General features: G+C 52.9%; 6 protein-coding genes across 6 annotated transcripts; 3 read left to right on the top strand and 3 right to left on the bottom strand.

Annotated features, from left to right (window-relative positions):
• Nucleotides 1-456: 456 nt before the first annotated feature.
• AYO20_03145 (hypothetical protein) lies at nucleotides 457-1587 on the bottom strand (the record flags this gene model as incomplete). Its single annotated transcript, XM_022641448.1, has 4 exons — nucleotides 457-777; nucleotides 861-1265; nucleotides 1318-1400; nucleotides 1491-1587. The coding sequence occupies 4 exons, from the start codon at nucleotides 1585-1587 to the stop codon at nucleotides 457-459; spliced, it is 906 nt and encodes a 301-aa protein (XP_022502650.1).
• Nucleotides 1588-2293: 706 nt separating this feature from the next.
• Nucleotides 2294-4291, bottom strand: AYO20_03144 (hypothetical protein; the record flags this gene model as incomplete). Its single annotated transcript, XM_022641447.1, has 5 exons — nucleotides 2294-2489; nucleotides 2581-3156; nucleotides 3230-3307; nucleotides 3379-4236; nucleotides 4287-4291. 5 exons carry the CDS (start codon nucleotides 4289-4291, stop codon nucleotides 2294-2296), a joined length of 1713 nt encoding a protein of 570 aa, XP_022502649.1.
• An 807-nt stretch (nucleotides 4292-5098) lies between these two features.
• AYO20_03143 (hypothetical protein) lies at nucleotides 5099-6762 on the top strand (the record flags this gene model as incomplete). The annotated part of the gene is made up of 2 exons (XM_022641446.1): nucleotides 5099-5598; nucleotides 5652-6762. The coding sequence occupies 2 exons, from the start codon at nucleotides 5099-5101 to the stop codon at nucleotides 6760-6762; spliced, it is 1611 nt and encodes a 536-aa protein (XP_022502648.1).
• Nucleotides 6763-7579: 817 nt separating this feature from the next.
• AYO20_03142 (hypothetical protein) lies at nucleotides 7580-8716 on the top strand (the record flags this gene model as incomplete). The annotated part of the gene is made up of 1 exon (XM_022641445.1): nucleotides 7580-8716. The coding sequence occupies one exon, from the start codon at nucleotides 7580-7582 to the stop codon at nucleotides 8714-8716; it is 1137 nt and encodes a 378-aa protein (XP_022502647.1).
• A 681-nt stretch (nucleotides 8717-9397) lies between these two features.
• Nucleotides 9398-11794, top strand: AYO20_03141 (hypothetical protein; the record flags this gene model as incomplete). The annotated part of the gene is made up of 9 exons (XM_022641444.1): nucleotides 9398-10100; nucleotides 10253-10356; nucleotides 10412-10582; nucleotides 10660-10756; nucleotides 10828-10899; nucleotides 10953-10991; nucleotides 11049-11299; nucleotides 11363-11591; nucleotides 11676-11794. 9 exons carry the CDS (start codon nucleotides 9398-9400, stop codon nucleotides 11792-11794), a joined length of 1785 nt encoding a protein of 594 aa, XP_022502646.1.
• A 593-nt stretch (nucleotides 11795-12387) lies between these two features.
• AYO20_03140 (hypothetical protein) lies at nucleotides 12388-13290 on the bottom strand (the record flags this gene model as incomplete). The annotated part of the gene is made up of 1 exon (XM_022641443.1): nucleotides 12388-13290. The coding sequence occupies one exon, from the start codon at nucleotides 13288-13290 to the stop codon at nucleotides 12388-12390; it is 903 nt and encodes a 300-aa protein (XP_022502645.1).
• Between the last annotated feature and the right edge of the window lie 1089 nt (nucleotides 13291-14379).

The following is a 14379-nucleotide window of genomic DNA, read 5'->3' as shown; positions in this document are numbered from 1 at the left end:
AGGGGAGGCGGGATGCGGTCCGCACTTGCCGCATTAGTACCGAATAACTCGTACTCAATACAGCCTTGCGAGGTGGGGCCTGCCGCGCCTGGATGTGGATGTGGAGACTGACCGGCGTCGGCCCGGGAAGTGGCCAATCAGGCTCCGACCGGCTAGACTTCCACTCTTGATATCTATGCACCATGTACTCGCATCAGGACAGATTGGTGACTGCCACAGGGATGGCACTCGAATGTAGGACGATCTTGACGAGTCACGTCGAATATCACACGTCGCTACTGAGTTGCCTCAGAGTGCAAGTGTAAACGATCCATTAAAGAAATGAAGTATACGAGTATGAAATAGATCGGCAAGTCTTTCCACTATCATGAGACTCGACGTCAAAGGCAGTCACAAGTCCTTACTTGGCATAGCAACACCGATGGTGCCCTTGCCTGCTTTACAAACCAGTCGTCGTCACCAGGCCGTGTATCCGCCATCAACGAGTAAATCAGCCCCAGTCATGTACGAACTGGCCTCGGAAAGCAGGAACACGACGGGTCCCCGATAATCTTCTGGGACCGAGAGCCGCCTCAGCATGGTCTCCTGTGTCCACGAGGCCTCAAGCTTGCCCTCGGAAAGAACCGGTGACGACATTGGGGTGCGGATGACGCCCGGGCTGATGGAGTTGACTCTGATCTCGGGCCAGCCGTCGCAGTGAGACCATTCAGCCGCCAGATTGCGGGTCAATTGATGGACACCTGCTTTCGAGGCCGAGTATGCGGCAGTGCCGACGCCCTACGGACGTTGGACAGAGTTTCGTGTCAGTGATGAGCCCTGACTTCATATAATAAGGGGCAGTTGAAGAATAGATCCCTCACCTTGTTGACGACGTAGCCGCTCATACTGGCTATGAAGACGAAGCTGGCTGACAAGTTTTTCTTCCTCACAATGCGCGCCGCAGCCTGAGCCACGATCAGCGATCCAACGAGATTGACGTCGATGATTCGCCTAGCCGTGTCCAGGGGGAATGTGATGGAGTCCCCCAGTATGCTGATGCCGGCACAGTTGACAAGGCCTCTGAGCGGGAACCGTGAGCATGTTGACGCCTTTTCAAAGACAATCTCCGTCTGTCCTGAGTCGGATATGTCGCAGCTGTGGTAGCTCAAGGAGGCGCCAAGGTCGCTACTGATACTCCTCAGATGTTCTGACCAAAGGACTGTATTAGCATCCTCCATGCTCACCTCTATTCCTGGCATATTGCGAAAACTGAGGAAGAAATCCCTCTATAGAAGGGGTGCACCCACCCCAGCTCGCATCGGACGGTTCATTCTGTACATGATCGACCGCGATAACATCGGAACCTGCCTGCAACAATGTTTTGACAACTTCTCGCCCCAGGCCACCCGTCGCACCAGTGACTGTAGCGCGTGGTTCATGTCAGCTCAGCTCAACAAGAAGCTAAGCAATGGCTATGGTTGGTCCGGTGGTCTGATTCGAGTTCGACGTACCGATAACACTTCTTGCATCAAGGTTGAACAGACTCTGTACATTACCAGCCTCTTTGTTTGGGTCCGGCCCTGTCTGCTGTCCTTCTGTGGTGACCATGTTGACCACAAGGGAGTGTGATACGTCAAAGAAGGCGAGTGGATGCTTTGCTCTTGTTCTGTTGTTACCAGTTAATGCGGAGGAGAAGATCCCTCAGCTCTGGTGAAACTGGAAAGGCCCAGCAACAGGCATTATAAATTCTCAAAAACAGATGCGAGAGGTATATTTTCCGGATTGAAAGCCACGAGAACAGTAACCAGACACCTCATATAGCCATGATAGCATTCAATGTGATTGATTGTTCGGCTGGAACATGGGCGAGCGTCGTCAGAAACACTTGGAGGAAACACTTGTGTTAGAGCTCAGAGAGCCTGGGTAGTATCTCCTCTTCCAGTTCCCTACCCAATTCTGATGTTCCCCTCTCGAGTGAGTCTGTCGTGTAACATGTCTATTTGCTCTGGGACCATTCGCCAAGTAAGCGAGAGCGTCAAGAGTGCGGAGTATGTCCGCCGCAATGCCTACAAGCCCACGACCAGATCCGACCAGGAGCCGGGACATGCGGTCCGCAAGCCGCCGTGGATGGGATGCTTTGCAGAAGATTGGCCCCCTAGCGAGAACGGATTACAAGAAGGAATAAAATCGCAGAATCGGCCCCCTCTCCCCTTCGACCACCCCTGTTGTCCCACGGCCCTGACAGTGGGAACTGGGAGGAGAAGCTTTTCCCCCCTGACTCAATCGCAAGCTACCACGCCGACACACAGACCAGCTAGCCCATGCAGTAACGCTGCTTAATGGCAATCGAGCAGGCAATTTGCAAAGCACATTCGAGAGCCGAGCCGGGCCACCCCCAAATCCTGAGCATCTCGACCGTGCGGCCCTGCAGCATCTCGACGTCAGTGACAAAGCCACGAAGTGCCGGTGACTGAAACGCGAGCGAAATGACCAAGAGGCAGGTGAAGCAGCTAAAGAAAAGTGCGAGTTAGTAAACCCCGATCGAGAGAAAGTGCCACTCGAGAATAATCACAGCAGCCCCTCCCGCCCGTCCCGACTTACTATTGCGCGGCAGAATACGTGTACGGAGACCTGTGTGACAAGAGATGGCCGGCGGCGGTAAGGATGTAAGCGCGACACGCGCAGAGGCAAGAGTGGCACTTTTCGAGGACCGACGGAGGGATGGCGGCGATTCGATCCGGCATCTGAGACGTGACATATAACACGAATGGCCGATATATGTTCTGTTTCGAGGACCAGTAACGGAGGCGAAGCAAACAACCGTTCTTACCGTCGTCGAGGTCACTGGCGAGGTCCGGCTTGATTGCCTCCGGAAGCGCATTGTACCACGTTTCCAGCTGGCGGTCGAGCTCTTCGCACACCCTGAACAGCGAACTGCTTGGGCCAGGACGCAACCGGGGCGTGGCTAAAGTGTCCAAGCCGCGCCCAGCATAAATCGCCAGGCTATCGGCAAAGTAGACAGCACGATGGATCCGATTCTGTAGGAGCCGCACGGATATTTCGGCCAGGGAGTAGAGATTGTCGGCCGTGGGTGACTCTCCGTATCGTGGAAACGGAATGGAATCGACCAGCAACTCGATGCCGCTCCTCGGTTGGTGAAAATCAGCTTGAATGTCACTGGATCGCGAATGCAGTCAGGGATCTTTGCCCGCAACGTGAGGGAGTCGTGTTGTGTTGTGAAAATGCGTACCATTCAATAGTAAAGCAAACCCAGCTCAGACGTGTGATTTCCTGGATCTCCACGTCGGTCGAAGACATATCGTTGCAACTAGTGGAACCGTCGTGGGGGTTAATTTCATCCAATACAAGCCGAGAGAGGAACACGAGGGGATTTCTCACCGGATCAGCATCTGCTGTATATTTGTGGCAGCCATGTGTATGAGTCTCCAGGCCATCAACGGCTCGACAGAATACGTAAAATAGAGCGAACCCAGAATGAGGCCCTGGCAGAGCTGGATATCGCCCCGAAAAGACAGACTCCAGGATCTGAACAGAATACGGAGTGCCCTCTGAACCAGCTGGTCCCCGGAGCAAGGGCCAGACTGATTGCCAACAGGATCCGAAGCCGTGGCTCCCAGGGCAAGGAGAGCCAGGACTTTGGCAGACTGGTTATCTGTGCCTAAACCCTTTCCCATCGCGACGTTGTATTCCTCCACCAGGTGGCGTGGATCCAAAAACGGGTGGAGTGGATGGACCAAGTCGAGGAACTTTCGGAAATACCCATCAGCTGTAGTTCTGGGTATGGACTGGTCCTCGTCGACAGGGACATGCGACGTATCGACAATGACCTGCATCGCAGCTGGCGGAGGGCGCCGGTTTTCGACTTCGAAGAAGAAATCTTCTGGGAAATCACCGATCAGATGCCTCAACTGCGGCAATGCGAGGAGGCTCCCTGCACCTGTCTGATGGCCCAAGGGGATGGTGAGAGGGGGAATGGCCTCTAGATCTGGCCGGGACAGCGGGTCGTCTTGCAGGGTGAGAGAGAGCGTAGAGAGTGACCGCGGAGGACTATCATAGGATCGACTGGAGGTATTCCCCTGCGCCAGCTCGCTGTGGCGTCGGCCTAGATTGGTCTCTGGTGAGAGGTACTGGATAGGGTGTGATTGCAAGGCCTCGAGCGTAGTCACCTGTCGCTGTAGAATGTTCTCAATGGTATCGAGACGACGTGCAAGTATCTCGACGGCAGCATTTTCAGTCCTAGGCAGGCATCAGTTCAGCAACATGATGAATGGTCTGGCCACGGAGACAGCATTGTACTTGTGAATCGCTGGCTCCTGGTATGTACAATCCAGGCCTCTATTCTGACACGACCTGCAGGGAAGACCACGACCGTCGCACCGTCTCTTCCTATGGATCAACCAGGTCAGTGCCGGGTGTTGTTCGTACTGGTGACTTTGACCCACCGAAGGCGACAGGAGATACACGCCAAACGGCCTCTCCTTGGGCTGGTGCTCATGACGGCTTCTGCTATAGGACACGTTTCGAGATGACAATGTGACACGGTCAAAGGGAAAAGGCTCGGATGATACAAGCGGGTGGAGTGGGTATCATTAGTCTGGCTGGGTGAAGATATCGATCAGGGTGGGAGGAGGTCGGAAGCCACGTAGCGTAGTGAATTGAGCTTCAGGTTATACAGGGTACACAGCTGGTAGGAGGTTAGCAGCAGCAATCGATCTCGATCTTTGTCCATGTTCTGGGTTTCAACAATGACGGATGATCATCTTCCGCCCCTGCATGGGGGCCATGGCTTGAGGTCGCTAGAGTCTCTTGGATGGGTCTTTGCTATTCGCCCGCTCTTCTCTCCGCCTTGCATTGTAATCTAGTTCATCGTACAAACATGCTTGAATAGATCGACGTTTTTCTCATCGAGGTGTTGTTCGAGTACAATAACAGCTGTGGTTACCACTCAGGGCATGTCATCAGTCCTGATGTCAGGGGCCCCCTCTATCTCAAGTCGATGTATACATATATTCGATATTGTACATAACACATACATCTCCACCACCTTCGCCGCAAAAGATGAACGATACTCTACAGTTGATCCGTTCTATCGCTCAAGATGCCACCACCCACTGTGCCGACAACAACACCTTTTGCTTTTCACAATGACATCAAGTGCTCTGTCCTCGACAAAGAGTCAAGCATCACCTATCTCGACCTGAGCTTTGAGACTAAACTATATCTCCCGCCGACAGAGTGTCCTCCTGGTGAAGCCAGCCCAAAAGTGAAGGCTCCAAGACTTGATCGATATGTCCGTCCTTCTGAATGGTCGCCGGCTCGGAAGAATATAATGCTCTGTATTGCTTGTGTCGCAACAATCTTTGCGTCTTTTGCGGCGAGCGCATATTCACCTGGCGCTGAGCAAATGGCAGAGGAATTCCACGTCAGCCATGTGGCTGTGATGGTGGGAATCACATCTTTCAACATGGGGTTTGCCCTTGCACCGATGGCTCTGGCACCATTCTCCGAAGTCAGGGGCAGAAAGCCCGTCTTCCTCGCCAGCGGCATCGTGTTCCTCGTATGCAATATCTGCTGCGCAGTGACTCCAACATATGCAGGGTGAGAAATCGAGCAAGCACGGCGGAAAGTAGACTGACGGTGACACTTTGCAGGATGTTGATATCCCGCTTCTTCGCTGGAGTCGGTAGCTCGACCTTCTCGACAATGGTCGGAGGCCTGGTAGCCGATATCTACCATGCTCGAGATCGCAATCTCCCAATGGCTCTTTTTTCTGGAGCAGCTGTGTTTGGCGTGGGCCTGGGTCCTCTTCTTGCCGGCTTCATAGCCCAAGGCACTACCTGGCGCTGGATTTTCCATGTCCAGACGGTCGTCATCGGAGTTGTGCTAGCGGTCATGGCTGTTTGCTTTCGGGAGTCTCGAGAAGACGTGATTCTTCGATCAAAGGCCCGAGCCTTGAATCATTGGTATGAATCACGAGAGCAGGTCGGGCTCTTTGATCATTACCAGAGCCCTTCTGCTACATCTCCTCAACGTGTACGCTGGAAAACACAGACAAGTGCTGTGTCGGCGCCTTTGAGAGAACAGGTAGTTGCTTCTCTTACACGGCCATTCTGTCTCCTGTTCACTGACGCGGTGGTCTTCTTCTTCTCCCTCTGGGCAGCTTTCAGCTGGTCCGTGCTATACATCTGTCTGTCGTCCATTCCGCTGGTCTTTGAACAGGTACATGGATTTAGCCCTGCACAGTCTAATGCCGTCTTTGCATCCTCCTGTATCGCCTGTCTAGTTGCAACGGCATTAGGAACAGTCCAAGAGGACTTGACGAGGAAATTACTCATCCTCAGGACAACCATAAAGGATGAGCCTGAGACTCGTCTTTACGGCAGCTGTCTTCAAGGCCCTCTCCTTCCCATTGGACTACTCATGTTTGGTTGGACGAGTTCCCCCTCGATTCACTGGATAGTTCCCACCATTGCCATAGGTGTCGCCACCATGGGAATCCTTAGCATCTATCTCGCCGTCTTCAACTACCTGGCAGATGTGTACGGTACATCCGCGAGCTCGGCGATTGCAGCGCAAAGCTTCTGCCGGAATGCTCTGGGAGGAGTCTTTCCTCTGGTGACAACCCAGATGTACAAAGCTATGACGACGGGCGGTGCGTCAAGTTTCTTGGGCGGATTTGCAGCTCTCCTCAGCTTTGTCCCTTGGGTACTTGTCTTCTATGGCAAACGATTCAGGGAGAGGAGGTCTGTTTGCTCCAAATAAGACTGTCTTATTTTACCAGGCCGAGTGGAAGCCTTGTCAAACTCATGGTCCAATACTTGTGACTCCTTCGAGTGCTCGTACCAGCTGGTGCCTCTTTATCTCTGTTCTCAAGATGCAGATCCTGGCTGCTTCTCCTTACAACATAGACTCTATATAGCCGGTTCGGAAATCCATCCGGCAGAACACTGTACACCAAACAGTCAAAAAGAACATTGAGCCTACGCAGCCAAATGACTACGTCGCTCACCACAACCACCGGCAATGCGTATACATCTTGGGAACCAGCTCCACGCTCTAAATATCGACACGTTTGGCAAGAATTATGGCTAACAGTGAGTCATCGCCAAGCACCAACTTCAGTACTGCGAGGCTGCCAAGCCGCAAGCAGTGTGGTACTCGAATCGAACTCGACATGAATCCTCGGTAGCCATGCGCAAGAATGTGGTACTGAGAACGAGTCCTCACGAGTAAAACGACGACTGTGGAACACACTGGAACTGCACGTTGAGACATTAGCTTGATGCTGGAGCCGAAGCAACCGTGTTCTGTATAAGGACCTTGGTGTTCCATATCAGGGCCTTGTACCTTCCGCAGTCCAAACTGGAGGATTGGAACCTGTTTTAACTCTCTGACGGCCCCCGGGGACATCAGAGCTCAATACTCAACACCTATAGCGGCTAGCGAGACTGGGAATATAGGTTAGGCGGCCGCCTGTTACATCTAACTTATAGCTAAGAGATCGGTAAGGGTGCCTACAAGCTCAAGAAACCTCCTTTCATAGTAAGTAACATTTGTCACTGACTCTCTCAAGTCACTCATGGCATCTGGCCTACGGTATTCCGGCGAGATGTCCGGCTTCACTTTTCTCGATGAGACCTGTCTTCAACAATATGGTCCAGAACAAGTCCTGAGCCAGATGTTATCGACAAAGTGCTACATCTCTACCACTTCCTCCCTCGCCGCCCAGGATACTGCCGAACTCAAGGGCGTCACGCAGGTAGGGAAGGGTCAATGTGGTACTATTTGGGCTTTGACTGGCACAAGCAACGTTTTGAAGGCCGCGAATGAGGACAAGGAGGACCAGTTGTACAACGACTATTGCAAACATGCCCGTGTCGAAGAGGCCCTCCAGCAAACATTTTCACGCTTCAGACGTAACATCAACCTACCCAGCCTAGGCACCTGGATCGGACCTCGCAATGAGAGGTTCTGGAATGAACACCGTGGCGTCCCACCTACGGATGGCATCCTCTCCGAACGGATCCTTCCAGTTCCATTCCCAGTGCGCTCGGCTCTTGTGGACGCCTTCGCACCCAAAGGTGTCAAACAAAACAAGGAGAGCTTCTTATCGCAACAGGAAAATCAGGACTGCTTGATCCGCATTTATCTGGGTCGAAGACAAAGTCGACCAACAAGTAACGCATTCAGACTCCGCAACTTCGACATGACGGTCAATGAGATGGAATTCTTGCGACTCGACACTGTCCTGTACGCCGAGACTCTGGCACAGACGTTAGCAATCATCCACTGGAACGCGAAACTTGATGCCAACGATGTGGAGTTCGTTTTCGGCCGTGCGTCGGCTGGAAAGAGACGACCTCTCGCCGCAGAACTCGAGGCCATGAGCAGGTTTGACCTGGAAAGGCTCGCTTCTGAAGTCGACTTTAGACACCGATCGATCGGCATTTGGCTCCTCGATTTTGATCAGTGCAAGGCTTTTCCGGAGGATATGGATGGTGTCAGACAGCTCGAACGTGGCTTTTATTTCAACGACCCCTACTACCCTCGTCCGGTCTCCGAGCACCCAAAGGACGTTGCATTGTGGAATGCCTTCAAGGAGAGCTACCTAGTCACGAGTGCTGCTTTTACGACGAGTGCCATGCCAAATCAATTTATTGATGCTGTTGAAGCAGAGGGAAGAAAGAGAAGACGTGGTGGTTCTATATTCCAGTAGAGTTGCCCTGCAGGTTGGTGTGATGAGGGCGTGCACTAAAAGTACTGTTTACGCTCATTCAAATGATAAATGTTACTTGGTGTGAACGGAGATTTTCTGAGCTTGTCGGCACCCTTACCTATCTCTTAGCTATACGTCAGATATAACAGGCGGCGGCGTAACCTATATTCCCAGTCTCGCTAGGCCCTATAGTCATTGAGTATTGAGCTCCTATATCTCTGGGGGCCGTTGTAAACAATACCCCCAGACCCGACGGGGGGCCTGGGGCAATCATCGGTCATCAACGAGAGGTCTCCTGCAGGGATGAACGCACGACCCCGGAGTCTACTGAGGGGTTGCAGTGTGCAACCCGGGGTCTGCTTAGCATAACATGAGGAGAGGCTGTCAGAACGGGGCGGACACGGCCCGTCGCCCCCCTGTCGTTGACATTACCAAGCTTGACAGGTGACAAGAATTCGTCAAAAGACCGCGGAACACCGACCTCCCAAACTCGTTGATGAGGAATGACAGGTATCACAATCACCAGTGCGGAATTAGGATCCGCAGGATGGGTGGCTGGCACGTCAACAATCCAGGAGTATTTGAGGTTGAGAGTAGAAACACGAGACGCACAGCCGGGTAACAATCTATCTCGAGTATTTGGAGGACTAAAGGCCCGAATCACAGCACAAACAAGCGACAATGAGCAACGACAGTGTATCCTCGAATCGAGTCTCGAAGCGGACTCCAGCCGTGGCAATCGGCGAACTTCCAGGCTCGTTGCCAAAGTCCCAGGTCCCGGCAGACACGGACTGTGAAGCAGTCGCTCGCGCCCATCTATCACGACTCCTGTCGCTGTCAGTGGACGATGTCACAGAGTCTGTGATCTGGAGAGACTTGCTGGCATTGACGGGCACGTTCCGGACTTTCTACAGCGCACCGAGCGTGACGGAGGCGTGGACAAACACGTTTGGTCGCCACGGCCAGGTCGACGACTTGCAGTTGACGCCGGGCACTGCAAAGGTCTTCAGAGTGCTCGACGCTTCGTCCTGGATCGATGCACAATTCACCTTCCGCGCCTCGCAGGGTGGTCTTCCACTTCGCTGCTCCGGGTTCATCTCTCTGGTGCCGACCGACAACAAAGGGTGGAAGATCTGGATGATCCGCACGATTCTGGACGAGGTGGCGGATTATGGCAACGTCGATGTCCTGGATCCAGTCGTGCCTCACATCAAAGAGAGGGACAACGGACTTTCCCAACACGTTGACGCTCTTGTAATCGGCGGGGGTCAAGCAGGACTGGGAATCGGTGGACGCCTGCACGCTTTGAACGTCTCTTATCTCGTGGTCGACAAGTTCGACTCCGTGGGAGACAGTTGGAATACCAGATACGATTCCACAAAGCGTGAGTCCCAATCCCTCCTTTCTGGAATTCATACAATCAAGTCACCGTCATATATTGGGAGCTGACCATGATATAGTCCACACGTCTCGAGAATATGGCAAGTCTTGGTCTTTCGAGGTCGTCGCTCTCCATGATTAATTTCAGACTTGCAGGACACTTGCCCTTCTACCGCACCTACGACAACTCATATCCCGAGTTTCTGACAAAGGCAGATATTGCAAAGGGCCACAGAGACTATGTCAAGAGGTTCGGAATCGTACGTGCTCAAATATCGTCAGGTTCATCCGACCTCCGGCTGACAGACGCCGCAGAATATCTGGCAGTCGACCGAACTCATCTCCAGCTCGTGGTCAACTCAACAGAAGATCTGGACTTGCAGGTTGAGTCGAGGCAGTGAAGAAGTCACCGTGACGGCATTCCATCTCGTCTTTGCCGGCGGTTCAGGCGGACGGTGGCCCATGATGCCCTTATTGCCGAACAGGGTAAACGCTGACACGGGCGGCGGCTGTTTTGGTCCGTCCTTTTTGAGCGGTGGACATGGCTGATAGTCACCCCATAGGAACAGTTCAAAGGCATCGTCCTGCATTCATCCGACTATCAAAATTCGAATGACTGGCGCGGACTCCACGGAGTCGTTGTGGGCTCGGCAAATACCGGTGAGGCGACTTATATATATGTCATCTATAGACATGTTGCCCCAATTGTCTCTCTAACGCGATGCCCTCAGGACATGATGTCGCCGAGGACATGTTGAATGCGGGTCTTGCATCAGTGACGATGGTTCAGAGGGGTCGGACATGTACATGATACCTCTTCCTTTGCGTTCTGTCTCAAAGACTGACATTTTCTTAGATGTACTCCCGGCTGAACACTACATGGCAGTGACCAAAGGTATTGGGTCTCCAAAGAGCGATATCGTCTGGAAGAAGCACTGAGGATCAATAACAGCATTCTACAACCTCGACACTCCAACCGAGAAAGCTGACGGGGAGAGCTTTTCCTTCCCTGCTTCCATCCGCCGCCAAATCATCCTGAACCTCCTGCACGCAATGGCCCGGGATGATGGCGAGCGGTTCGATGCCCTCCAAAAGGCAGGCTTCGACGTCGAAAGATACGGAGACCTGATGCACATCCTGTTTGAACGTCTCGGCGGCCACTACATGGACGTGGGGGCCTCGGCCAAGATCAGCGATGGATCGGTAGGTCATGAGGAGTATTTCCAACCAAATTTGTCCACCCGCTGACTGAGGACGATGTCTCAGATCAAGGTCAAGTCCGGAAGTTCTCCCACCCACTACACGGCCACGGGGCTCGCATTCGACGACGGCACAGAGCTCAAAGCCGACGTGATTGTCTTCACTACGGGCTTTGTGGGCAACCTGCGCCAGATCGCCGGACGGATAGTTGGGCCCGAGATTGCGGATCAGCTCGACGATTTCTGGGGGGTGGATGCCGAAGGGGAGCTCAGAGGAGCATTCAAATACGCTGGGCGTAAGTCCCTCCTTCATTCATCTGCCAAAGAGAAGAAAGAGAAAAGTGCAACAATGGATCTAACGTGCTTTCTCTCCCTTTTAGATCCGGGACTGTGGTTCACTGGGGGCGACATTGGCATTGCAAGGTACTATGGTCGATTCATTGCATTGCAGATCAAAGCACACTTGATGGGGACTCCGCTGAGAGTGTACGATGCGTGAAAGGGTTTTGCAGAAACAGATATACGAACGTCAACCTCTGGTGAGGCATTAGTTCGAAATACGGATTTTGTTCTGTAACGAGGTGATGTAGGGAGAGAGAGAGAGAGAGAGAGTGAGTGAGTGAGTGAGTGTGTGTGTGTGTGTGTGTGTCAATTTGTTCCCTTTCGCCATGTGCAGTCTTCCTTCTTCTCCCTAGATTTCAAATCTATCCCCGTCTTAACGTACACTCTCCTGGTCTCCATCACCTGTGTGTGACTTGCATGGCTGAATGGACCAGAATCGCATAATCACCCCTTTAGTCGTGCCCCCTCCTGCGACCAGCTAACGCTTCGCTAGGCGATCAGGTTGTGGAAAGGCGTGAGACCTTGGTCTAGGGTCATACCCTCAATGTGTCCATCGACATGGCCAAGTCAACAGGGACATTCGTGCATACGCGACGCCGAACCCACGATGGTCGCAATCACGGTTTCACACCGGATCACAGACTTCGTCGTCGTTTGGGAAATATCCATTTGGTTGCTCTCCCTACCTACTGTAAACTCCCTGTCTTCGATTCACAGGGTCTACCTAGCACCTGCAAAAGCCGAGCGCAATCAAGTCCTGTTTACATGCTGCCTGACCCAAGCGGCGACTGACGCACCCCATTCCTCCTCAGACTTCAGCCCTGTTCCCAGAGACATGGGTGGGCTGATGTGATTGTGGCCCATTATCACTTCGGCATCTGTTGTGACGCCATTCTTTTTCAACTCGGCGACAAAGTCATTGTTTGTCTCGACTATCACGTCGGGATCCAGTTCACTCCAGAGAATCAGCAGTGCCGGCCACCCCTTTTGCAGCTGGCCGTTCAACGCCGCTGACCGCAGTAGTGCGATCGGAGACCTCGCGGTGTAGCCCTCCTCGAAGTACTGTAAGAGGAGATCTGGAAATGGCGGCGGGAGGTGGTCAAAGTCCATCAGAGCCCCTAAGCTGATGATTCCCGTCACCTTGCTCGTCTCGCGGCTTTGGTGGAAAGCATCGTCCAGCAGCCACGACATGGTGTTGACGCCCCCTGCGGAGTTCCCCAGGACAAACAACGGCCGAACCGTACCATATCTTTCCCTGACGTATCTCAAGACCAGGGCAAGGTCTTCCGATCCCGCGGGGTATCTCGCACCATGCCGCACCAGGCGATAATCGGGGATTATCGTCTCAAACCCTTGCTTCTTCGCGAAATAGTAGCCGAGATTTCGGTACACGAGCCCACCGGGTACGCTGCCAATGACCCTGTCACCTTCGACCCAAGCTCCACCGTATAGGAAGACTAGGATCGGCGCCGTGCTCGATTCGGCGGTATAGACGTCCAACTTTTGACGAGGGTCCGGGCCGTAGCTTGCAACTTCGAGGTTGCTATCCAGAATCGCATCTTTGGAGCTTCTGTTCAAAAGAGACGCGTATATTTCCGAAGTCTTCGGAATGACTTCCCAGATTGATCGTCCAAGTTGGGGAAGTTGATCCATGATAGACTGGAGGGGTTCCCTCGAGCAGGGTTTGCGGGAGTTGTCACGGAGAGCTCTCCAATGGTAAAGGGAAAGAGGTCGCGAGGGAGAGACGACGTCAAGGTGCCACACTCACTTTGACGCTGGGCGAGAGCGAGCCAGACGAGAACGGGCGGAGGTACTTGCAGTTTTATGCCCTCCAGCTTCGCAGAGAAGAAGTGGACATCACAATAATCAGAGTCGAGAGTCAGAACTGCCTGCCTAACGATAACCTAGGCGGTCCAATTTCCGCTTTGCCATATTGTAAGCAAGACTTCTGGCCCCATTGTGCTTGCTAATATGCCCGGAGGTTGACAATGTATACCGACACCTCCCAACACTGCATATTGAACCGGGCCCGTTTTCTCCGTGCTCGGGCCGTGCTTGGGCTTGTTAATCCGGATACATGCAGGGCATCCTCCTACGAGGGAGTTGTATTCTTTGAACGACAAGTGCCGATGGGGACGGCTCCTCGATACGCAGTTGGTCGTGGTGATGGTGGAGTGCGGGACAACGGCTGCATATGTGACGATTATACACGTCCAAAAAGTACATGTATGCCAGTTAGCTGTGGGGGAAACTAGCTAAATACAGAGTATGTACGAGGTACTCGGTAATACTTGTAATTATTACCTAGCAAGAATCAGTCTAACTAAAACTAGTAGCTCACATTGATTAGCCTATGACAAGCTAGTTGCCATCACGAGGCCCTCGGAAGACATTCCTTTTTCAGGGTCCTTTGTGTCTAACCGAATATGTCCTAGTGACCCCGCTTTGACTCTGTCGGGGAATTTGCATATCTTGTTAATACGGCAACGATCAGTATCTGACCTGCGGAGTCAGGGAAAGAAGAGTAGGAGCATCTACATACCTGAGAAAGATGATCTGCGTCAGTGCTCCATGAGATGGTGCCATGTCGCCAACATCAACGCGTTCGTCGAATGATGTCGGTCTCGCGCTCTCCCCCTCACAGCATCATCAGCTCGAAATGAAGGGGGCCAAAACCCAGGATCTGATACAAATAGTATTGCCAAGTCCTCGACTCTTTCTTTGCAAGACTAAATCGTCACC

The sequence above is a fragment of the Fonsecaea nubica genome (assembly GCF_001646965.1).
Source record: "Fonsecaea nubica strain CBS 269.64 chromosome Unknown Scaff14, whole genome shotgun sequence".
Lineage (NCBI taxonomy): Eukaryota > Fungi > Ascomycota > Eurotiomycetes > Chaetothyriales > Herpotrichiellaceae > Fonsecaea > Fonsecaea nubica.
The sequence above is the reverse complement of the archived record's forward strand: the minus strand, read 5'-3'. Positions and strand labels throughout refer to the sequence as shown.